Genomic DNA, 24,591 nt, shown 5'->3' with positions numbered 1-24,591 from the left:
TTGAAGGAGCAGTGAAAGTTCTACTGCATCAGCTGTTTTATACTATTTACTTGAGATCTGTTGGGGCTGTTCTCTTTCCCATGGTCAGACAGGAACCTCCCCCTGGGTAAGTGAATCCAATCTCCCCCAGTACTTACCCAAGTACAGAGCTCTGATTCTCTGTACTTCCTGCTCCTGGGCTGTTCTCTTTCCCATGGTCAGACAGGAACCTCCCCCTGGGTAAGTGAATCCAATCTCCCCCAATACTTACCCAGGTACAGAGCTCTGATTCTCTGTACTTCCTGCTCCTGGGCTGTTCTCTTTCCCATGGTCAGACAGGAACCTCCCCCTGGGTAAGTGAATCCAATCTCCCCCAATACTTACCCAGGTACAGAGCTCTGATTCTCTGTACTTCCTCCTCCTGGGCTGTTCTCTTTCCCATGGTCAGACAGGAACCTCCCCCTGGGTAAGTGAATCCAATCTCCCCCAGTACTTACCCAGGTACAGAGCTCTGCAGGTAACTCCCCCCCCCCCCACATAATTTGGGATATCTGGTGCCCCCAATAAAAAAAAGTCATTTTTGCTGCTACACAAATTGCAAAACATACATTCCCCCCACTCACAGACCCCGTCCCCCCTCATGTCCCCCCCACAGACACCGTCTCCTCTCTCTCTCTGGTTTTGTTGCTGGAGATCAGAGCAGAGATACTCAGCAGAGCTATATATACAATACACACAGAGCAGGGAGAAGCAACACGGGGTTAATATGAGGAGGGAGGGCAGATGCAGTGGGTACAGTTAGTCAGTGGGTGGGACAGGAGTGAGGGGGCGGAGTCTGGTAGGTGATTGGCTGATGACGTGTGACAGACAGTTCCCCCGGCAGCAGGAGACAGTGAGTGTGAGCGAGTGAGAGAGAAATGTGCTGGATGTGTGAGTCGCAGGGATCCCTTACACTGGCACCCCCATGGCACCCCGACTTACCTGCCTGCTCTGTGTCTGCTTCTCCCTGGCCCCCCGCTCCGCTCCCACCAGCAATGAAGGTAAGTGGCCCCTGCCAAATATTCTGGGGCCCCGCTGTCTGCTGCTGGGAAATGGGTCACTGGATGGGGGCAGAATTGGGGGGACACCACAGAGGGAGGGCCCTGAGCATGTGGGGGTACAGGAAGTGACTGGCAGATATTGGGGCAGTTTGGAGCTGTCACTGAGTTTAGCCCCCAGATATTGGGGGAGTCAGAGATTCTCACTTATTCCCTGAACCCCCATTATCCCCCACAACTAAACTTCCTTCTCACCCCCCAATCTATAAGCCTCATTATCTTTATTGGGGTCCCCTGTCCCCATATTCTGATTTCGACTTTGGACAAATAGTCTGAGGGAAAGGCCCAACACTCCCCAGCGTCCCAGAGATAAACTGGGTGCGACCTCTCTGTACCCCAACTCTGCCACTCACTGCCCTGGTCCCTCACCTGCAACTTACCTGTATTCTCTTATATATATATATATGTGTCTTGTCTGAATATAATCCAACTTATACCCATGTCCTTAATAGAACTCCATGAATCAGTGTGTTATACAGAAGATAGGGGCCCTGGGATCATGAATCAGTGTGTTATACAGAGGATAGGGGCCCCAGGGATCATGAATCAGTGTGTTATACAGAGGATAGGGGCCCCAGGGATCATGAATCAGTGTGTTATACAGAGGATAGGGGCCCTGGGATCATAAATCAATGTGTTATACAGAAGATAGGGGCCCTGGGATCATGAATCAGTGTGTTATACAGAGGATAGGGGCCCCAGGGATCATGAATCAGTGTGTTATACAGAGGTTAGGGGCCCCAGGGATCATGAATCAGTGTGTTATACAGAGGATAGGGGCCCTGGGATCATGAATCAGTGTGTTATACAGAGGATAGGGGCCCTGGGATCATGAATCAGTGTGTTATACAGAGGATAGGGGCCCTGGGATCATAAATCAATGTGTTATACAGAAGATAGGGGCCCTGGGATCATGAATCAGTGTGTTATACAGAGGTTAGGGGCCCCAGGGATCATGAATCAGTGTGTTATACAGAGGATAGGGGCCCTGGGATCATGAATCAGTGTGTTATACAGAGGTTAGGGGCCCCAGGGATCATGAATCAGTGTGTTATACAGAGGATAGGGGCCCTGGGATCATGAATCAGTGTGTTATACAGAGGATAGGGGCCCTGGGATCATAAATCAATGTGTTATACTGAGGATAGGGGCCCTGGGATCATGAATCAGTGTGTTATACAGAGGATAGGGGCCCTGGGATCATGAATCAGTGTGTTATACAGAGGTTAGGGGCCCCAGGGATCATGAATCAGTGTGTTATACAGAGGATAGGGGCCCTGGGATCATGAATCAGTGTGTTATACAGAGGATAGGGGCCCTGGGATCATAAATCAATGTGTTATACTGAGGATAGGGGCCCTGGGATCATGAATCAGTGTGTTATACAGAGGATAGGGGCCCTGGGATCATGAATCAGTGTGTTATACAGAGGATAGGGGCCCTGGGATCATGAATCAGTGTGTTATACAGAGGATAGGGGCCCTAGGATCATGAATCAGTGTGTTATACAGAGGATAGGGGCCCTGGGATCATAAATCAATGTGTTATACAGAGGATAGGGGCCCTGGGATCATGAATCTGTATGTTATATAGAGGTAAGAGGGCCCTGGGATCATGAATCAGTGTGTTATACAGAAGATAGGGGCCCCGGGATCATGAATCAATGTGTTATACAGAAGATAGGGGCCCCGGGATCATGAATCAGTGTGTTATACAGAGGATAGGGGCCCCAGGATCATGAATCAGTGTGTTATAAAGAGGATAGGGGCCCCAGGATCATGAATCAGTGTGTTATACTGAGGATAGGGGCCCCAGGGATCATGAATCAGTGTGTTATACTGAGGATAGGGGCCCCAGGATCATGAATCAGTGTGTTATACAGAGGATAGGGACCCCACGATCAAGAATCAGTGTGTTATACAGAGGATAGGGGCCCCAAGATCAAGAATCAGTGTGTTATACAGAGGATAGGGGCCCCAAGATCAAGAATCAGTGTGTTATACAGAGGATAGGGGCCCCAAGATCAAGAATCAGTGTGTTATACAGAGGATAGGGGCCCCAAGATCAAGAATCAGTGTGTTATACAGAGGATGGTGACAGTTGCTCCAATTTTAATTCTTAATTTTTGTGATTTTACTTTTTATTCTGCAGTCTTGAAGTAAAACTGTAACATGGTTGTTAGGTACCCACTTCTCTAGCAACCAGGAAGGGCATGGAATGACAGGTTTGATAATACCCATTTTAATCAAATCAAGATTTAGGCTCTACAGTTGTGCTGGGAGTTGCAGATTATCGGGGTGTCTGTCCGCCTTGTACTCCTGGCTCTGCAGTTGTGCTGGGAGTTGCAGATTATTGGGGTGTCTGTCCGTCTCATACTCCTGGCTCTGCAGTTGTGCTGGGAGTTGCAGAATATCGGGGTGTCTGTCCGCCTTGTACTCCTGGCTCTGCAGTTGTGCTGGGAGTTGCAGATTATCGGGTGTCTGTCCGCCTTGTACTCCTGGCTCTGCAGTTGTGCTGGGAGTTGCAGATTATCGGGTGTCTGTCCGTCTCATACTCTTGGCTCTGCAGTTGTGCTGGGAGTTGCAGATTATCGGGGTGTCTGTCCGCCTTGTACTCCTGGCTCTGCAGTTGTGCTGGGAGTTGCAGATTACTGGGGTGTCTGTCCGCCTTGTACTCCTGGCTCTGCAGTTGCGCTGGGAGTTGCAGATTATTGGGGTGTCTGTCCGTCTCATACTCTTGGCTCTGCAGTTGTGCTGGGAGTTGCAGATTATCGGGGTGTCTGTCCGCCTTGTACTCCTGGCTCTGCAGTTGTGCTGGGAGTTGCAGATTACTGGGGTGTCTGTCCGCCTTGTACTCCTGGCTCTGCAGTTGTGCTGGGAGTTGCAGATTATCGGGTGTCTGTCCGTCTCATACTCCTGGCTCTGCAGTTGTGCTGGGAGTTGCAGATTACTGGGGTGTCTGTCCGCCTTGTACTCCTGGCTCTGCAGTTGCGCTGGGAGTTGCAGATTATTGGGGTGTCTGTCCGTCTCATACTCCTGGCTCTGCAGTTGTGCTGGGAGTTGCAGATTACTGGGGTGTCTGTCCGCCTTGTACTCCTGGCTCTGCAGTTGTGCTGGGAGTTGCAGATTATCGGGGTATCTGTCCGTCTCATACTCTTGGCTCTGCAGTTGTGCTGGGAGTTGCAGATTATCGGGGTGTCTGTCCGCCTTGTACTCCTGGCTCTGCAGTTGTGCCGGGAGTTGCAGATTATCGGGGTGTCTGTCCGCCTTGTACTCCTGGCTCTGCAGTTGTGCCGGGAGTTGCAGATTATCGGGTGTCTGTCCGTCTCATACTCTTGGCTCTGCAGTTGTGCTGGGAGTTGCAGAATATCGGGGTGTCTGTCCGCCTTGTACTCCTGGCTCTGCAGTTGTGCTGGGAGTTGCAGATTATCGGGTGTCTGTCCGCCTTGTACTCCTGGCTCTGCAGTTGTGCTGGGAGTTGCAGATTATCGGGTGTCTGTCCGTCTCATACTCTTGGCTCTGCAGTTGTGCTGGGAGTTGCAGATTATCGGGGTGTCTGTCCGCCTTGTACTCCTGGCTCTGCAGTTGTGCTGGGAGTTGCAGATTACTGGGGTGTCTGTCCGCCTTGTACTCCTGGCTCTGCAGTTGCGCTGGGAGTTGCAGATTATTGGGGTGTCTGTCCGTCTCATACTCTTGGCTCTGCAGTTGTGCTGGGAGTTGCAGATTATCGGGGTGTCTGTCCGCCTTGTACTCCTGGCTCTGCAGTTGTGCTGGGAGTTGCAGATTACTGGGGTGTCTGTCCGCCTTGTACTCCTGGCTCTGCAGTTGTGCTGGGAGTTGCAGATTATCGGGTGTCTGTCCGTCTCATACTCCTGGCTCTGCAGTTGTGCCGGGAGTTGCAGATTATCGGGTGTCTGTCCGTCTCATACTCTTGGCTCTGCAGTTGTGCCGGGAGTTGCAGATTATCGGGGTGTCTGTCCGTCTCGTACTCCTGGCTCTGCAGTTGTGCTGGGAGTTGCAGATTACTGGGGTGTCTGTCCGCCTTGTACTCCGGCTCTGCAGTTGCGCTGGGAGTTGCAGATTATCGGGTGTCTGTCCGTCTCATACCCCATGGCTCTGCAGTTGTGCTGGGAGTTGCAGATTACGGGGGTGTCTGTCAACCTTGTACTCCTGGCTCTGCAGTTGTGCTGGGAGTTGCAGATTATCGGGGTGCCTGTCCGTCTCATACTCCTGGCTCTGCAGTTGTGCTGGGAGTTGCAGATTATCGGGGTGCCTGTCCGTCTCATACTCCTGGCTCTACAGTTGTGCTGGGAGTTGCAGATTATCGGGGTGTCTGTCCGCCTTGTACTCCTGGCTCTGCAGTTGTGCTGGGAGTTGCAGATTATCGGGTGTCTGTCCGTCTCATACTCCTCTCTCTGCAGTTGTGCTGGGAGTTGCGGAGTCAAGGGCCCAGGAATTGGGGGTGTGGGGGTTCCAGGTATATGGGTCACTTACCTGCGTCAGTATCAGTGATGTCAGAACTGCATCCAAAGTGCTGGACAGATTCTGGGCCTTTCAGAAAAAACAATACTGAGGTCTAAACTCCCACTTTAACCCGTTCAGTACCAGAGTCCTTTGGTCCCTTCCAGCAACAACCAAACATGGAGCAACTCAAAGGGGCCCCTGGAACTCTAACCTCTACATTGCTGAAATAAAGGTCCCTTATATTCTGTCACTCCAGGCACCTAAAGGGTTAAAATGTTAAAGGTAAAGCCAAACTAAGAGACTGGTCATCTGATTCTGACTGAGTAAATCTACTGGAGACTTATGGGAGAGATACTCAGTACTGTTATACAGAGCAGGGAGATCAGTATCAGGGGAAATCCGAATCAGATTGGATTCACTTACCCAGGGGGAGGTTCCTGTCTGACCAAGGGAAAGAGAACAGCCCAGGAGCAGGAAGTACAGAGAATCAGAGCTCTGTACCTGGGTAAGTACTGGGGGAGATTCACTTACCCAGGGGGAGGTTCCTGTCTGACCATGGGAAAGAGAACAGCCCAGGAGCAGGAAGTACAGAGAATCAGAGCTCTGTACCTGGGTAAGTACTGGGGAAGATTGGATTCACTTACCCAGGGGGAGGTTCCTGTCTGACCATGGGAAAGAGAACAGCCCAGGAGCAGGAAGTACAGAGAATCAGAGCTCTGTACCTGGGTAAGTACTGGGGAAGATTGGATTCACTTACCCAGGGGGAGGTTCCTGTCTGACCATGGGAAAGAGAACAGCCCAGGAGCAGGAAGTACAGAGAATCAGAGCTCTGTACCTGGGTAAGTACTGGGGGAGATTCACTTACCCAGGGGGAGGTTCCTGTCTGACCATGGGAAAGAGAACAGCCCAGGAGCAGGAAGTACAGAGAATCAGAGCTCTGTACCTGGGTAAGTACTGGGGGAGATTCACTTACCCAGGGGGAGGTTCCTGTCTGACCATGGGAAAGAGAACAGCCCAGGAGCAGGAAGTACAGAGAATCAGAGCTCTGTACCTGGGTAAGTACTGGGGAAGATTGGATTCACTTACCCAGGGGGAGGTTCCTGTCTGACCATGGGAAAGAGAACAGCCCAGGAGCAGGAAGTACAGAGAATCAGAGCTCTGTACCTGGGTAAGTACTGGGGAAGATTGGATTCACTTACCCAGGGGGAGGTTCCTGTCTGACCATGGGAAAGAGAACAGCCCAGGAGCAGGAAGTACAGAGAATCAGAGCTCTGTACCTGGGTAAGTACTGGGGGAGATTGGATTCACTTACCCAGGGGGAGGTTCCTGTCTGACCATGGGAAAGAGAACAGCCCAGGAGCAGGAAGTACAGAGAATCAGAGCTCTGTACCTGGGTAAGTACTGGGGGAGATTGGATTCACTTACCCAAGGGGAGGTTCCTGTCTGACCATGGGAAAGAGAACAGCCCAGGAGCAGGAAGTACAGAGAATCAGAGCTCTGTACCTGGGTAAGTACTGGGGGAGATTCACTTACCCAGGGGGAGGTTCCTGTCTGACCATGGGAAAGAGAACAGCCCAGGAGCAGGAAGTACAGAGAATCAGAGCTCTGTACCTGGGTAAGTACTGGGGGAGATTGGATTCACTTACCCAGGGGGAGGTTCCTGTCTGACCATGGGAAAGAGAACAGCCCAGGAGCAGGAAGTACAGAGAATCAGAGCTCTGTACCTGGGTAAGTACTGGGGGAGATTCACTTACCCAGGGGGAGGTTCCTGTCTGACCATGGGAAAGAGAACAGCCCAGGAGCAGGAAGTACAGAGAATCAGAGCTCTGTACCTGGGTAAGTACTGGGGGAGATTGGATTCACTTACCCAGGGGGAGGTTCCTGTCTGACCATGGGAAAGAGAACAGCCCAGGAGGAGGAAGTACAGAGAATCAGAGCTCTGTACCTGGGTAAGTACTGGGGGAGATTGGATTCACTTACCCAGGGGGAGGTTCCTGTCTGACCATGGGAAAGAGAACAGCCCAGGAGCAGGAAGTACAGGGTGTACAGTAGGTTATTGTGTGTCCAGAATGTTCCTTCTCTGTATATTTGTATTTAACCCTATGTGGATGAGCTGCCATATTATTTCCCTTTACAAGTATAATGCACATATGAAGTGTTTTTAGGTTAATTTGGCTCTGTCATTGGCCAATAAGAAAGTCTTGATTTGTCCTGGGCCCGGTTCTTGAAAACGTTTCAATTGGGGGGTTGTTCAGCCTGATACTGACTGTCCACTTTCTGCCCAGTGTTGCTTTATTCTTATTATTAAAGGAGAACTAAAGCTTAACTAAAGAAATAGGTAGAAATGTTGTACATGATGTTTTGTGCTTCTGTACCAGCCCAAGGCAACCACAGCCCTTTAGCAGTAAAGATCTGCATCTCCAAAGATGCCCCAGTAGCTCCCCATCTTCTTTTCTGCTGATTCACTGATTCACATGCTCTGTGCTGCTTCACTTACTGAGCTTAGGGAGCCACTCACAATATACAGTACACATAGAATAGAAATGTCACAATATAAGGCTGATTAGTAATTAATACACATAATTACTACATGTCAGCACAGAAACCAGTGCAATTAGCATCAGAATTGAATAATCAGCAAACCTGTAGCATCAGCTTATATTACAGCCAGGGAAGCTCATTTTCTGCTGGATAATTAGTGACGAGCCCTAAGCTTAGCTTCTCAACAGCCAATCAGAGCCCACTGAGCATGTGCGAGTCACAGACACTTCTAACAAAATATAAGATGGAAAACTCCTGTGACAACTTCTTATTATAGAAATGCTAAATCATTAGACTGGTTCAATACATTCAGTGTATGAAATGTGCCACTTTGTATTCATTTTAAGGGTTTAGTTCTCCTTTAACTTGTATTTATATAGTATAATTTTACATCATTCCCATCAGTCCCTGTTCCTGTGATCTTACAATCTAAGGTCCTTATCAGATTCCCAACAGTTATTGTTCAAGTGAGCTTACAATCTAATGCAGTAACGTAACTGGAGGGGGGCGGGCCCTGGTGCGGGACGTGCAGCCGGGCCCCCGTCCCCCTCTGTACTAGATTATCTGCGCTGAAATTGCCCGATGCGGTCGGAAATCGCCAGTGCGCGAGCTGTTGGGGGGCCCTGAGGGGGTGCGGGCCCTGGCCCAATTGCACCCCCTGCTCCCCTGGTAGTTCCGCCCATGATGTAATGTCCCTGTCACATTCCCATCAATCCCTGCCCCAGTGAGCTTACAATCTAAGGTCCCTATCACATTCCCATCAGTCTCTGCCCCAGAGAGTTTACAATCTAATGTCCCTTTCACATTCCCATCAATCCCTGCCCCAGTGATCTTACAATCTAAGGTCCCTATCACATTTCCCATCAGTCCCTGCCCCAGAGAGCTTACAATCTAAGGTCCCTATCACATTCCCATCAGTCCCTGCCCCAGTGAGCTTACAATCTAAGGTCCCTATCACATTTCCATCAGTCCCTGCCCCAGTGAGCTTACAATCTAAGGTTCCTATCACATTTCCATCAGTCCCTGCCCCAGAGAGCTTACAATCTAAGGTCCCTATCACATTCCCATCAGTCCCTGCCCCAGTGAGCTTACAATCTAAGGTCCCTATCACATTTCCATCAGTCCCTGCCCCAGAGAGCTTACAATCTAAGGTCCCTATCACATTCCCATCAGTCCCTGCCCCAGTGAGCTTACAATCTAAGGTCCCTATCACATTTCCATCAGTCCCTGCCCCAGTGAGCTTACAATCTAAGGTTCCTATCACATTCCAATCAGTCCTGGTTCCAGTGAGTTTACAATCTAATGTCCCTGTTCCAGTGAGCTGCCCTAGTGAGAATCCAGCTCAGGATGGGGGTTTGGGTCTGTATTATAGTAGAACCCCCCATTTTACTTTTTCCAGGGAACCAGAATAAAAATGGTGTAAAATCTGGGAAATACATTGTATGTTATTATATGTGTGACCTTGAAAGAACAATGTGAAATGAGGGAGGAGTTACAATGAGGGTGGGTAAAGGTGAGGTTTTATTGTAGATTGTGAGCTCTGTGGATCAGTACCTGTGAGATTTTATTCTCCTTCTCATAAAGCAGATAAAGGGCACTAATCTCAGGGGCTCCACATTCACTTTCCTGGGAGAGACCCCGTGAGTTCATTCAGCCCCTGTTTGAATGTGGGTGCAGGGGGGGCTGGGCTGTCAGGAGGGGTGAAGAGATAAGAGATAATTATGGAAGTGAAGGGAATTGTTCCAAAGGAATCGTAGCTGAGCGCCGAATCTCCCGGGGCCCCTTTGAAGTTTTAATGGTGAAGAATTAGTGCCGGAGGGGCCCGAGCTTGTACTATTGACCCCCAGTACCGGCTCTGAACCCCCGTTATGTCATTAAACATATTGGCAGTGATTATTGCAGATTATTTCCGGGGTACTGGGGGCCACAGTATCAGCTTAACCCTCTCACGACTGCGGTTCTGGTTCAGTCAATTGGTCTGGTTGGTGGGTAACACGTCGGTAATGACTGGACATGTTGGGCTTTTATGGGCCAGTCTGAGAGCTGGGTCTGTACTGGGAACTGGATCTGTACTGGGAACTGGGTCTGTACTGGGAACTGGCTCTGTACTGGGAACTGGGTCTGTACTGGGAACTGGATCTGTACTGGGAACTGGGTCTGTACTGGGAACTGGCTCTGTACTGGGAACTGGCTCTGTACTGGGAACTTTGTCTGTACTGGGAACTTTGTCTGTACTGGGAACTGGATCTGTACTGGGAACTGGGTCTGTACTGGGAACTGGATCTGTACTGGGAACTGGCTCTGTACTGGGAACTGGGTCTGTACTGGGAACTGGGTCTGTACTGGGAACTGGGTCTGTACTGGGAACTGGATCTGTACTGGGAACTGGGTCTGTACTGGGAACTTTGTCTGTACTGTTACTCTGCCCAGGGACATAATACTCTGTTACTTGTGTCACTCAAATAATCCCCAGTACTGAGCCCAATACTTCAGCCTGAGCAATGATTCTCCAGTGGTTCCTGTGGTGCTGGGTTTAAATAATCTGCCCCTGTGACACTGGAGCCCGACCCCCATTATAATGATTCCTGGGCTTGTCCTTAATCCTTTGTATCCAATGGGCCAATCCAGGGGCAGAAAGTGGAGCCAAGGGAAGTTTCCCAAGGGTGCAGGGAGTGGAGGTGCTGTGGGTGCAGGGAGTGGAGGTGCTGTGGGTGCAGGGAGTGGAGGTGCTGTGGGTGCAGGGAGTGGAGGTGCTGTGGGTGCAGGGAGTGGAGGTGCTGTGGGTGCAGGGAGTGGAGGTGCTGTGGGTGCAGGGAGTGGAGGTGCTGTGGGTGCAGGGAGTGGAGGTGCTGTGGGTGCAGGGAGTGGAGGTGCTGTGGGTGCAGGGAGTGGAGGTGCTGTGGGTGCAGGGAGTGGAGGTGCTGTGGGTGCAGGGAGTAGTAGAGAGGGGGGAGTGATTGTGTCGGCAGCGCTGGTGACATATTTGGTGAAACAGAAGTGATTGTAAATAGGAACATTTCTGAGTCTTGTCTGAGAGCCGGGGGGGTTGGGGGGTTCAGTGAATAAAACATTGTGTTTATAGAGAGCGGGTTGGACCCTCGGTGCCTAATGTTACAGAACCAGAAAAGTACAACAAACAGCAACGAAATTCATTGAAATGGCCCAAGGCTTGTTTGTAAAATGGGGTCCAGTACAAATGTCTTCCAACCGGCACTTACTGGGGTTCACTGATCCCCCCCAGCACTGAGCCCCATTTATTCTGCAGGAGGAAAAGAAACATTGGGAAAAAAACCTTATTTTCCTTAACATTATTCTTTGTTTTTCAGTGAATTTGTTAGAAACGGCGACAATTCCTGGGGACTGGGGCTGGCTCACCTCCCCCCCACATGGGGTAAGTACCGACCCCCCATTTGAATCAGACTGACTGATATTATATTATATAATATTATCAACTTTTTTCTATTCTCATTGATTTGGGCTCATTTGTTGAAGGGAGTAAGAAAACTATTTATTGCCTGGAGCTGCTGTGTACCCCCCCGACCCCTCTAAATCCGCTCTGCTCACACCTCCCACTTACCTTTGGCACGAACCACACAATCTTATTCGGGGGGAGGGGGGTGACAGACAGACGGTAAAACTGCACCTTGGTACTGACTGCTTCTTTATGCATATGGGAGGGTCTGAAAGGGGGGTCATTTATAATAATTTGGGAGGGGTATAATATAATGTAGAGGGGAGAATAAATCGACTGTTACTGATCAGGTACCGGACTGTGGCCCCAATGTTTCAGGCTGTTGTGTCATATCCAGCGGAAGTGATGTCACAATTACACCCCCTGCCCAAATATTTAGGCTCCGTGATATGGAAAAACTTTCCTGCTCGAAACACTGAAATCAACCCAAAATTCCACCCTGACCAAGACTCACATCCCCCCACCACATACTCACTCCCTCATTACCCTCCCGGGTGTCACATGACTTCACTGTGCCCCTCAATGAGTTGCACCCCTGTAACCCCCTTTAGACCTTTATAGTAGTATAGAGACCCCCCATTAAAGACACTGGGGAATTCTAACTCAGGGCATCTGTGGAGTGACCCCTACATCCCCACCTGTCACCCTATTTATATAGATCAGTATCACCCCATTTCTATAGATCAGCATCACCCCATTTATATAGATCAGCATCACCCCATTTATATAGATCAGTATCACCCCCATTTCTATAGATCATTATCACCCCCATTTCTATAGATCAACATCACCCCATTTCTATAGATCAACATCACCCCATTTATATAGATCAACATCACCCCATTTCTATAGATCAGCATCACCCCATTTATATAGATCAGCATCACCCCATTTCTATAGATCAGCATCACCCCATTTATATAGATCAGCATCACCCCATTTCTATAGATCAGTATCACCCCCATTTCTATAGATCATTATCACCCCCATTTCTATAGATCAACATCACCCCATTTCTATAGATCAACATCACCCCATTTCTATAGATCAGCTTCACCCCATTTCTATAGATCAGTATCACCCCATTTCTATAGATCAGTATCACCCCATTTCTATAGATCAGTATCACCCCATTTCTATAGATCAGTATCACCCCATTTCTATAGATCAACATCACCCCATTTATATAGATCAGCATCACCCCATTTCTATAGATCAGCATCACCCCTTTTCTATAGATCAGCATCACCCCATTTCTATAGATCAGTATCACCCCATTTATATAGATCAGTATCACCCCATTTATATAGATCAGCATCACCCCATTTATATAGATCAGCATCACCCCATTTATATAGATCAGCATCACCCCATTTATATAGATCAGTATCACCCCCATTTCTATAGATCAGTATCACCCCATTTATATAGATCAGTATCACCCCATTTCTATAGATCAGCATCACCCCATTTCTATAGATCAGCATCACCCCATTTATATAGATCAGCATCACCCCATTTATATAGATCAGTATCACCCCCATTTCTATAGATCATTATCAGCCCCATTTCTATAGATCAACATCACCCCATTTCTATAGATCAACATCACCCCATTTATATAGATCAACATCACCCCATTTCTATAGATCAGTATCACCCCATTTATATAGATCAGCATCACCCCATTTATATAGATCAGCATCACCCCATTTCTATAGATCAGCATCACCCCATTTCTATAGATCAGCATCACCCCCATTTCTATAGATCATTATCACCCCCATTTCTATAGATCAACATCACCCCATTTCTATAGATCAACATTACCCCATTTCTATAGATCAGCTTCACCCCATTTCTATAGATCAGCATCACCCCATTTCCATAGATCAGTATCACCCCATTTCTATAGATCAGTATCACCCCATTTCTATAGATCAGTATCACCCCATTTCTATAGATCAGCATCACCCCATTTCTATAGATCAGCATCACCCCATTTCTATAGATCAGCATCACCCCATTTCTATAGATCAGCATCACCCCATTTCTATAGATCAGCATCACCCCTTTTCTATAGATCAGCATCACCCCATTTCTATAGATCAGCATCACCCCATTTCTATAGATCAGTATCACCCCATTTCTATAGATCAACATCACCCCATTTATATAGATCAGCATCACCCCATTTATATAGATCAGCATCACCCCATTTATATAGATCAGCATCACCCCATTTCTATAGATCAACATCACCCCATTTCTATAGATAAACATCACCCCATTTATATAGATCAGTATCACCCCATTTCTATAGATCAGCATCACCCCATTTCTATAGATCAGCATCACCCCATTTCTATAGATCAGCATCACCCCATTTATACAGGTCTGTATCACCCCATTTCTCTAGATCAGTATCACCCCATTTCTCTAGATCAGTATCACCCCATTTCTATAGATCAGCATCACCCCATTTCTATAGATCAACATCACCCCATTTCTATAGATCAACATCACCCCATTTCTATAGATCAACATCACCCCATTTCTATAGATCAACATCACCCCATTTATATAGATCAGTATCACCCCATTTATATAGATCAACATCACCCCATTTCTATAGATCAACATCACCCCATTTCTATAGATCAGTATCACCCCATTTCTATAGATCAGCATCACCCCATTTCTATAGATCAGCATCACCCCATTTATACAGGTCTGTATCACCCCATTTCTCTAGATCAGTATCACCCCATTTCTATAGATCAGCATCACCCCATTTCTATAGATCAGCATCACCCCATTTCTATAGATCAACATCACCCCATTTCTATAGATCAGTATCACCCCATTTATATAGATCAACATCACCCCATTTCTATAGATCAACATCACCCCATTTCTATAGATCAGCATCACCCCATTTCTATAGATCAGTATCACCCCATTTCTATAGATCAACATCACCCCATTTCTATAGATCAGCATCACCCCATTTATACAGGTCTGTATCACCCCATTTCTCTAGATCAGTATCACCCCATTTCTATAGATCAACATCATCCCATTTCTATAGATCAGTATCACCCCATTTATACAGGTCTGTATCACCCCATTTCTCTAGATCAGTATCACCCCATTTCTATAGATCAGCATCACCCCATTTATACAGGTCTGTATCACCCCATTTCTCTAGATCAGTATCACCCCATTTCTATAGATCAGTATCACCCCATTTATATAGATGTCACAGTTTTTCCCAATCAGAGACCTCTCAGTGACCCACAATTTGCTCCCAGTACATGTGACTTCCTCGGCCCAGGGACCCTAATAATATTCTGTGCCCCCGGGGCCAGGGAACCAATGAGTGAGTAGAAATGTTGGACACGTGACTTGGACTCGGGTTGCTGAGCAAGAGCTGCCGGAGTTTCCCGAGTACAACGGGTCAGTTCTGTACACGGAATTGGCGTTTCCCGGGCCGGACTAATTAAACAGGAGGGAACGTTAAACTTGTGACCCTGTCCAACTCCCCCGCAGATCAGAACATTGGACTCAACCTGCCTCAGGCTTAAATGTCATTAATTAAACCCTCAAATATTTCCCCTCTGGGACCCCCTCTGGCAGCGGCTCTGCAGTTCTGCGAATAAATCCGATTATTAGCGACATTAACTGCCATTATTATTATTATTATCATTATTATTATTATTATTATTATCATCATATGAGCCCAGAGCCACATTACTGTCCCTCCCACAACCGACACCGACTCTTTTACATGGAAATGGGCTCCTGGGGGATTAGTGGGACCAATGTCTGTGAGTCTGTCAGTCTGTGAGTCTGTCAGTCTGTGGCCCTACTGGTGTCACTGTGAGTCCCAATCAGAATTGCACTAGAGTTTTACATCGGAGTCCTATTGGATATTTTTTCTCAGTTCAGCCTTAGTGGGAGGGAACCAGGGACCCAACACCAGATATAAGGGCTCATTGCTGCTGATGTTGCTGAACTACAACTCTGTAAATCCCCTGGTGCACTATGGGGGGTGACATCTCCCCTAAATTCTGATGATGAGCTCAGTATTGTGCAACACTGTGACTGGACTTATTGTGGGGCCCCTACTCCTCCCGGACTACACCCCCATCCAAACTGCTCCCCCATAGTAATCCCACCCCAGCCTCACTATTTGACCCCCCAATTTACTGGGGAAGCTGAACCCCAACCTCACTATATGACCCCCTAACTTGGGTCTCCATGAACCTTTCATGTATTTAATTAACTCCAGAGCTTCATTTATTCCCGGCTTTATTATGAGTCAAATAAAGTTCAATGGATTTTCACTGCTGAGACTGAATTTCGTGCCGAGGGATTAGCTTTGCCTTTAGAACGGAATGTTCTGCCCAATATTCTATTAACCCTTCCCATTGCTTTCTCTCATTTGCCCCACACCAGGTTCTACACTGTGATTATACCCCAACATGGGGCAATAACCAGCACATTCTGCCCATTCATTCAATCACTGGGCACTAACACAACCAGAGAAGCTGACACTTCATTTAATCCTGACGCGTCTTCTTGCTGCTTTGAGGGGGTTGTGGGGGGTGAGAAGGCATTTCCCGGTCCTGTTGGGGTAACTGTGAACATCTTGGAATTAGGAATGAGCCCCAGTCTCTCTGCCAATCCCAATCCTGCTCATTCCTATAAGTGTGGGGGAGGGGTAGAGACTTCACTCCTGTAGTTCAGTTGAGGGGCCTCCTGACCAGTAATAATGTTATTAATTGGGCAGAACAATATAAGAACTGGGTCAGTATCACTGCCTGGGGGGGGTATTGTTGAATTATTTGTCTCCCACAAACTTACAATTTACAGTAGGTGAAAGATCAGGGGTGGAAGGAAGTAACAGAGGGGGATAGAGTCCTGGTCTGACTCTTCTATCCCTGTCCCTATGTCCCCCCCATTAAGTGCTTCATTTGGACCATTCCAGGCCTGATGTAACAAGTGGCTGCAAGTTCTCCTCCCACCACTAGAGGTCAGTGTGTAAGGAGAACATTTGCACCTCCAGCAAATCTGCCCTGATATTCATTCAATTTGCCCCATGTTACCCCCCCCCAGTGATCTCCCTCAGCCCCTTATACCCAGCAATTGTGCCCCCCACGCAGCGACCCCACGTTCTATTCAGCTGCGACCCATTTGCATGTTTGTCTGGAGAAGGTTGTGGGGCTGCTGGGGTAGAGGGGTCGGCTGTGGGAGCAGCAGCTGCTGGGAAGCGTTTATCAATCATTCATTATGGAAAGAGCAGCCATTAGCTCGGAGCGTTCCGGCAACACTAAAAATACTCGTAGCGACGCCGTCTCGCTCCCTCCGCTTCCCACACACGCTCCGACCTCTGGCTCCGACCCACTTTACTCGCTGTCAGATATCGATTGAGCTCGGGATGGAGGCGGGAGGCCCATGGGTCCATACAATACACACTGACTGCTGTATATTAGTATATATATATATATATATATATATATATATATATATATATATATATATATATATATATATATATTAGTATATTAGTATTAGTATATATATCAGATTATTAGTATATATTAGTCTATATATATATTACATTAGGCGTGCAATAGGGGACAGGACATTGGTTGCTATGGGATACAAGACCTGCAGGAAACAATGTGTCTACATGTTGGGGTGAATTGGGGGTTCAGTGCGGGTGCAGATCAGTGTTGGCCAGTCATGCCCTCCCTCTGCCAGTTTTAGGCCAGATGCTGATTTATAATAACCCCCCCAGATCTGCACTGTCCCATTGCCCCAGTTTCCATAGGGAATTCCCCATAGTTTGTGCCCCCACTTGTTTCTTTGGGCTTGAGACATTGGCAACTATTTCATGGCCTGGGTTAGTGAGTGTGAGTGATGGGGGCTCGATGCCATGTTGATGTTGATGTTGGGGGGCCATACTGTTGTCAAGGTGCTACTGACTCCTCCCCCACACACTTTCCCAAACATAATTACAGACATTTTATTCATTTACCAGCATGGAGCCCCCAGCATGCCCCCCCCCCAGTCTCCCCGTATGAGTATTTGCCTTTCATTATTTATTATTTGTAACTGATTTGATTTGGTAGATAAAATGTTAATGGGGGATTTATTATTAATGTATCAATGCTGGTGCCGTTATTTCCCAGTACCCCTGGCACCCGCCCCCTGCGTCTCCTGTAATGAGAAGGATTCCGGTCTAGATCACTGCCCCCCCAGTGAAGCCTTTAGTGACACCCCCACTTACATCATTTCTGCCTCCTGGACACAATCCTCAGTTTATTCTGGGAAAACCATATTAAAGGGGAACTAAAAACAACAAAAATCTGTGAAGAAGATTCTGTTATAGACTTAATGACTACGGTAGCCCAGGGGTACAGTCGGCCTGTAGTCCCAGTTGGCTGCCAGAAACAAGGGTTCACTGGCCTTACGCCTGCCACTGGCCCATTATAAGGAAACGAATTGCAGAATTCATATAATAATGGATTATTACAGAGGCGTATATACCGTAGCGCTGTACACAAAACAAATCATACGCTCAGAATACCCTGCCACAAGAGCTCACAATTTAATGGTGACAATATGAGCACAGTTATCCCTAAACTAGAAATAAAAAACGCCCTGAAATCAACACAGCGTCGCTCATTCATTATTGTGTCATTCGTACACACACAATTGTGTATCGTTTACACTGGGAGAGAGATTGTGTATCATTCACACGGGGATAGAGATTGTGTATCACTCACACTTTTGTTTGTTTATCTGCCCCACAGTGGGACTCCATCAGTGAAATGGACGAGTTTTTCAGGCCCATTCACACGTACCAAGTGTGTAATGTCATGTCTCCCAACCAGAACAACTGGCTCCGGACCAACTGGGTGCAACGTGAGGGGGCTCGCCGGGTCTACGTGGAGATCAAGTTCACCCTGAGAGACTGCAATAGCATGCCGGGGGTGTCGGGCACCTGCAAGGAGACCTTTAACCTCTACTACCTGGAGACTGACCGGGACCTGGGCAGCAGCACCACAGAGACCCAATTCATGAAGATCGACACCATCGCGGCAGATGAGAGTTTCACCAACGTGGACCTTGGGGTGCGGAGACTCAAGTTAAACACAGAGGTCCGTGGGGTCGGGCCCCTCACCAGGCGGGGGTTCTACTTGGCCTTTCAGGACATTGGGGGGTGCATTGCCATCGTGTCGGTGCGGGTTTATTATAAGAAGTGCCCCCCCATGGTGAGGAACTTGGCGGCGTTTTCTGAGGCCATAACGGGCTCCGACTCTTCTTCTCTGGTGGAGGTGCAAGGGGAGTGTGTGGGGAACTCGGAGGAGAGAGACCCCCCAAAGATGTATTGCAGCTCCGAGGGGGAATGGCTGGTTCCCATTGGCAAATGCGTCTGCAGCGCCGGATTCGAAGAACGGAGCGACTCATGTGTAGGTGAGTGGCTCAATTATATGATCAGTGGCCTGGGCTTCTCTCCTTAGCTCCTGGGCCAACAGCTTCTTCTGTTATATGATCACTATAGATAAATATATAATGGGATATGCTCACTATATATAAATATATAAGGGGATATGATCACTATATATAAATATATAAGGGGATATGATCACTATATATAAATATATAATGGGATATGATCACTATATATAAATATATAAGGAGATATGATCACTATATATAAATATATAAGGGGGATATGATCACTATATATAAATATATAATAGGATATGATCACTATATATAAAATATATAAGGGGGATATGATCACTATATATAAATATATAAGGGGGATATGATCACTATATATAAATATATAAGGGGATATGATCACTATATATAAATATATAAGGGGATATGATCACTATATATAAATATATAAGGGGGATATGATCACTATATATAAATATATAAGGGGATATGATCACTATATATAAATATATAAGGGGGATATGATCACTATATATAAATATATAAGGTGATATGATCACTATATATAAATATATAAGGGGATATGATCACTATATATAAATATATAAGGGGATATGATCACTATATATAAATATATAAGGGGGATATGATCACTATATATAAATATATATGGGGGATATGATCACTATATATAAATATATAAGGTGATATGATCACTATATATAAATATATAAGAGGATATGATCATTATATATAAATATATAAGGGGGATATGATCACTATATATAAATATATAAGGGTATATGATCACTATATATAAATATATAAGGGGATATGATCACTAATATAAATATATAAGGGGGATATGATCACTATATATAAATATATAAGGGGATATGATCACTATATATAAATATATAAGGGGATATGATCACTATATATATAAATATATAAGGGGATATGATCACTATATAAGGGATAAATATATAAGGGGATATGATCACTATATATAAATATATAAGGGGGATATGATCACTATATATAAATATATAAGGGGATATGATCACTATATATAAATATATAAGGGGATATGATCACTATATATAAATATATAAGGGGGATATGATCACTATATATAAATATATAAGGGGATATGATCACTATATATAAATATATAAGGGGATATGATCACTATATATAAATATATAAGGGGATATGATCACTATATATAAATATATAAGGGGGATATGATCACTATATATAAATATATAAGGGGGATATGATCACTATATATAATATATAAGGGGATATGATCACATATATAAATATATAAGGGGGATATGATCACTATATATAAATATATAAGGGGATATGATCACTATATATAAATATATAAGGGGATATGATCACTATATATAAATATATAAGGGGGATATGATCACTATATATAAATATATAAGGGGGATATGATCACTATATATAAATATATAAGGGGGATATGATCACTATATATAAATATAAGGGGGATATAAGGGGGGATATGAATCACTATATATAATATATAAGGGGAATATATCACTATATATAAATATATAAGGGGATATGATCACTATATATAATATTGATAAGGGGGATATGATCACTATATATAATATATAAGGGGATATTGATCACTATATATAATATATAAGGGGATATGATCACTATATATAATATATAAGGGGATATGATCACTATATATAATATATAAGGGGGATATGATCACTATATATAAATATGATAAGGGGATATGATCACTATATATAAATATATAAGGGGATATGATCACTATATATAAAGTTATAAGGGGGATATGATCACTATATATCAAATATATAAGGGGGATATGATCACTATATATAAATATATAAGGGGATATGATCACTATATTATAAATATATAATAGGATATGATCACTATATATAAATATATAAGGGGGATATGATCACTATATATAAATATAAGGGGATATGATCACTATATATAAATATATAAGGGGGATATGATCACTATATATAAATATATAAGGGGGATATGATCACTATATATAAATATATAAGGGGATATGATCACTATATAAATATATAAGGGGGATATGATCACTATATATAAATATATAAGGAGAATGTGATCACTATATATAAATATATAAGGGGATATGATCACTATATATAAATATATAAGGGGGATATGATCACTATATATAAATATATAAGGGGATATGATCACTATATATAAATATATAAGGGGGATATGATCACTATATATAAATATATAAGGAGAATGTGATCACTATATATAAATATATATATATAAAAGGGGGATATTAGGGAAATAGAGAAGACAACGCAGCGGGAGTAGCGCAGTATCTCAGGCAGTGACAGTTATAAACAAGAAACAGAGAATAGTAAATGTGACACACGGGGCTATAGAGGAAAAGGGGGATTTAGGTATCGGGGGACACAAACTCTACAAGCAGATAAATAAAGTGACAGACTTGGAACAAATAAATCAATGAGCCGGACCCTCCAGAGACCCTCTGTTCTGTAGCAAAGTGGCCTCACTCTACAAACATGAAAGTATATTTTTGGGGCCGGGAGGGGCCCTAAACTCGCTGCTTCATATTGAAGGTTACAGTCGCACGCAGGCAGTTCATTACTATGAATATTAATACTCCCAGTGTTTGACTAACGATAATATTAACAAACAGGTTTTAGTCCTTCATAGAAAGGACAAACAGACTGAGTTCTGAGAGGCTTTGCTGGATGAGCTCTCAAATCAATTAACCCTTCTTTTCCACCTAGGAGTAGCTCCCACTTAACTGTACTTAACTGGTTACATTGGACCCTTAGGTGCATAAATGTGTGTGTGGAGGAATGGAGAGGTGTTGCAGAACTATATCTCCTAGCAGCACAAACAGGATTTCTGGATGCTAAACATTCTTGTACCAATAATAAAGGTTTATTTAGCACAAATAGCTACTCATATAATAGCAATGATGAGATGAAGTAACATTCTCACAACAACATCCATCTTGTCCTACTGTCTCCATATTGTCCTACTGTCTCCATCTTGATTTACTGTCTTCATCATTCCCTACTGTCTCCATCTTGTCCTATTGTCTCCATCTTGTCCTATTGTCTCCATCTTGTCCTACTGTCTCCATCTTGTCCTATTGTCTCCATCTTGTCCTACTGTCTTTATCATGCTCTAGTATCTCCATCTTGTCCTACTATCTCCATCTTTTCTTACTGTCTCCATCTTGTTTTACTGTCTTCATCATTCTCTACTGTCTCCATCTTGTCCTATTGTCTCCATCTTGTCCTACTGTCTTTATCATGCTCTAGTATCTCCATCTTGTCCTACTGTCTCCATCTTGTCCTACTGTCTCCATCTTGTCCTACTGTCTCCATCTTGCCCTACTGTCTCCATCTTGTCCTACTGTTTCCATCTTGTACTACTGTCTCCATCTTTTCTTTCTGTCTCCATCTTGTCCTACTGTCTCCATCTTGTTTTACTGTCTTCATCATTCCCTACTGTCTCAATCTTGTCCTACTGTCTCCATCTTGTCCTATTGTTTCCATCTTGCCCAACAGTCCCTATCTTCTCCTACTGACTACACCTTGTCCTACTGTTTATATCTTGCCTGACTGATTCCTTTATTTCTCCCATTTTTATTGAATACAAGTTCTGCCGGGTCCAAGACATTTGGCCCTTACAGAGGGCCCTATTTCAGTTTATTATTATTCTAATTATTATTGAAGGCTACATCTCTGCCAGATAGAACTTCATGGACGGCAGACAGTCAGATATTTGCTCCATCATTTAGCAGACTTCTCTTTCGTTCTTCCCCCATCCATCAGAATGTGAAACAGTGACAGATCTGCTGTAATTCTCCCAGAATGCAAATATCCCCCTGTCAGACGCTTCCCGTGTGTTATTTCTGACAGTTGCGCACGGACAGGGAAGATTCCCCGGCAGTTCTGTCAGAAATGGAAATTGGAGTTTTTATTTGTATGGGGGGAAGAAGCTTGAGCCCAGCTGCTGTCGCTCAGGGACTGTTCCACACGGGGAGAGAAATCTGTGGCCTAATAAACTTTCTAAATATACCCAGGGACTTCATTTATCATGCGAGGTGTGGGGCTGCCATAGGGAATAGTGCTGTCCCCATAGCACCTGAGCCGAATACTTGCTGCCCCCCAGCAGCTCATGTATCTGGACAGACAAATCAGCGAGGAACAAGGAATTGTGGGTAGAACAGGACTTTCTATTATTTTAATGAGAGAAATCATTTCTGTAACTATTTGCCGGCCTCTCGGCTGCTGAATTAATCACAACAAATAGCCGGTCCCCAGAGGTGAAATCCAGGTGTAGTTATTCCCTTGTTACCCCAAGTCTGAGCCCCGCCCCCGTGTCTCTGCAGCTGCCCAATAGCAACACTCCATGTTTCCCTTTACTTCACATGACAGTTGGCTCAGGTTATTCCCTTTAGTGCCAACTGCCAGGCTTCAGTCCAGGAAAAGAAAATCTCAGGGAGTATGAATTGATTTTTCTTTATCAACACCCATCCATTGAGGGAGACTAATCCATTGGAACAGAAACACCCGCTGCAGTAGTCCCCGCACAGAATGCTCAGGAAACCATGGCGACTGTACAGTTGTTCCTTTGTACTATACAGTATGGCAGCTCCCGCACATATTCATCAATGCATATATACATCATGGGGCACATTTACTAAGGGTCGAAATGAATTCAAAGTGAATATTCAAATTCAAAAACGTTGAATTTCGAAATAATTATTGGGTATTTCGACCATCGAATAGGCCAAATTTGACTTCGACTTCAATTCCAAGTGAAAATGCTTTGACTATTCAACCATTCGATAATCAAAGTACTGTCTCTTTAAAAAACTTCGACTTCGACACTTGGCCACCTTAAACCTGCCGAATTGCTATGTTAGCCTATGGGGAACTCCTAGAACCTATAGCCAGTATTTGGCTCAGTTTTGAGAAGTCGAAGGATTAAAAATCCTTCGACTTTGAATGTCAAACTAGCCTATTCGATGGTCGAATTTCAATGTTTTTTCCACTTCTAAAATCGACCCTTGATAAATCTGCCCCCATGTGTCAGTTCTGTATCATATTCTACAGCCCAAATGGAACAATAATGTAATAATTAGTGTGGGGGAAGGTGCGGTGAGATTGCCGGTAACATAATGCCCCCCAGTTTGTTCTGAAATGTTTCATTCACCCTATTAATTAGACTCATGCTGAACATGGGGGATTACTGCCCCTTTAAAATAGAGAAGATGGTTTTGGTGGTATAAAGAGGGGGGCCCTGAGGGAAGCAGAAATATATAGAGGTGCAGAAAGGTGAAGAATATAACTCTCCAATGTCCTGATCCCACACTGAGTCCCCAAAATGACATTCTGTCCAACCAGTTTGATGGAGACATTTTTAAAGAGGAACCTATATGTATAGTGGAACTGTAACTCTCACATATTCCATGGCAGTAAAC

General features: G+C 45.1%; 1 protein-coding gene across 3 annotated transcripts in view; it reads left to right on the top strand.

The window, feature by feature from the left end:
• Window positions 1-838: 838 nt before the first annotated feature.
• Window positions 839-24,591, top strand: part of epha8.L (EPH receptor A8 L homeolog) — a 50,139-nt gene continuing 26,386 nt past the window's right edge. For 2 of the 3 annotated variants that reach the window (XM_041569940.1, XM_041569939.1), the window contains exons 1-3: window positions 840-1,019; window positions 11,407-11,471; window positions 18,377-19,040. In XM_041569940.1, the coding sequence (XP_041425874.1) occupies window positions 944-1,019; window positions 11,407-11,471; window positions 18,377-19,040 (805 nt within the window). In that variant the 5' untranslated portion in view covers window positions 840-943. Of the gene's footprint in view, window positions 1,020-11,406; window positions 11,472-18,376; window positions 19,041-24,591 lie in introns of all 3 variants that reach the window. The other variant, XM_041569941.1, reaches the window with a different exon arrangement.

The sequence above is a fragment of the Xenopus laevis genome, chromosome 7L, assembly GCF_017654675.1.
Source record: "Xenopus laevis strain J_2021 chromosome 7L, Xenopus_laevis_v10.1, whole genome shotgun sequence".
In the NCBI taxonomy this organism is placed as follows: Eukaryota; Metazoa; Chordata; class Amphibia; order Anura; family Pipidae; genus Xenopus; species Xenopus laevis.
Note: the sequence above shows the minus strand (reverse complement) of the source record. Positions and strands in the feature narration are given on the sequence as shown.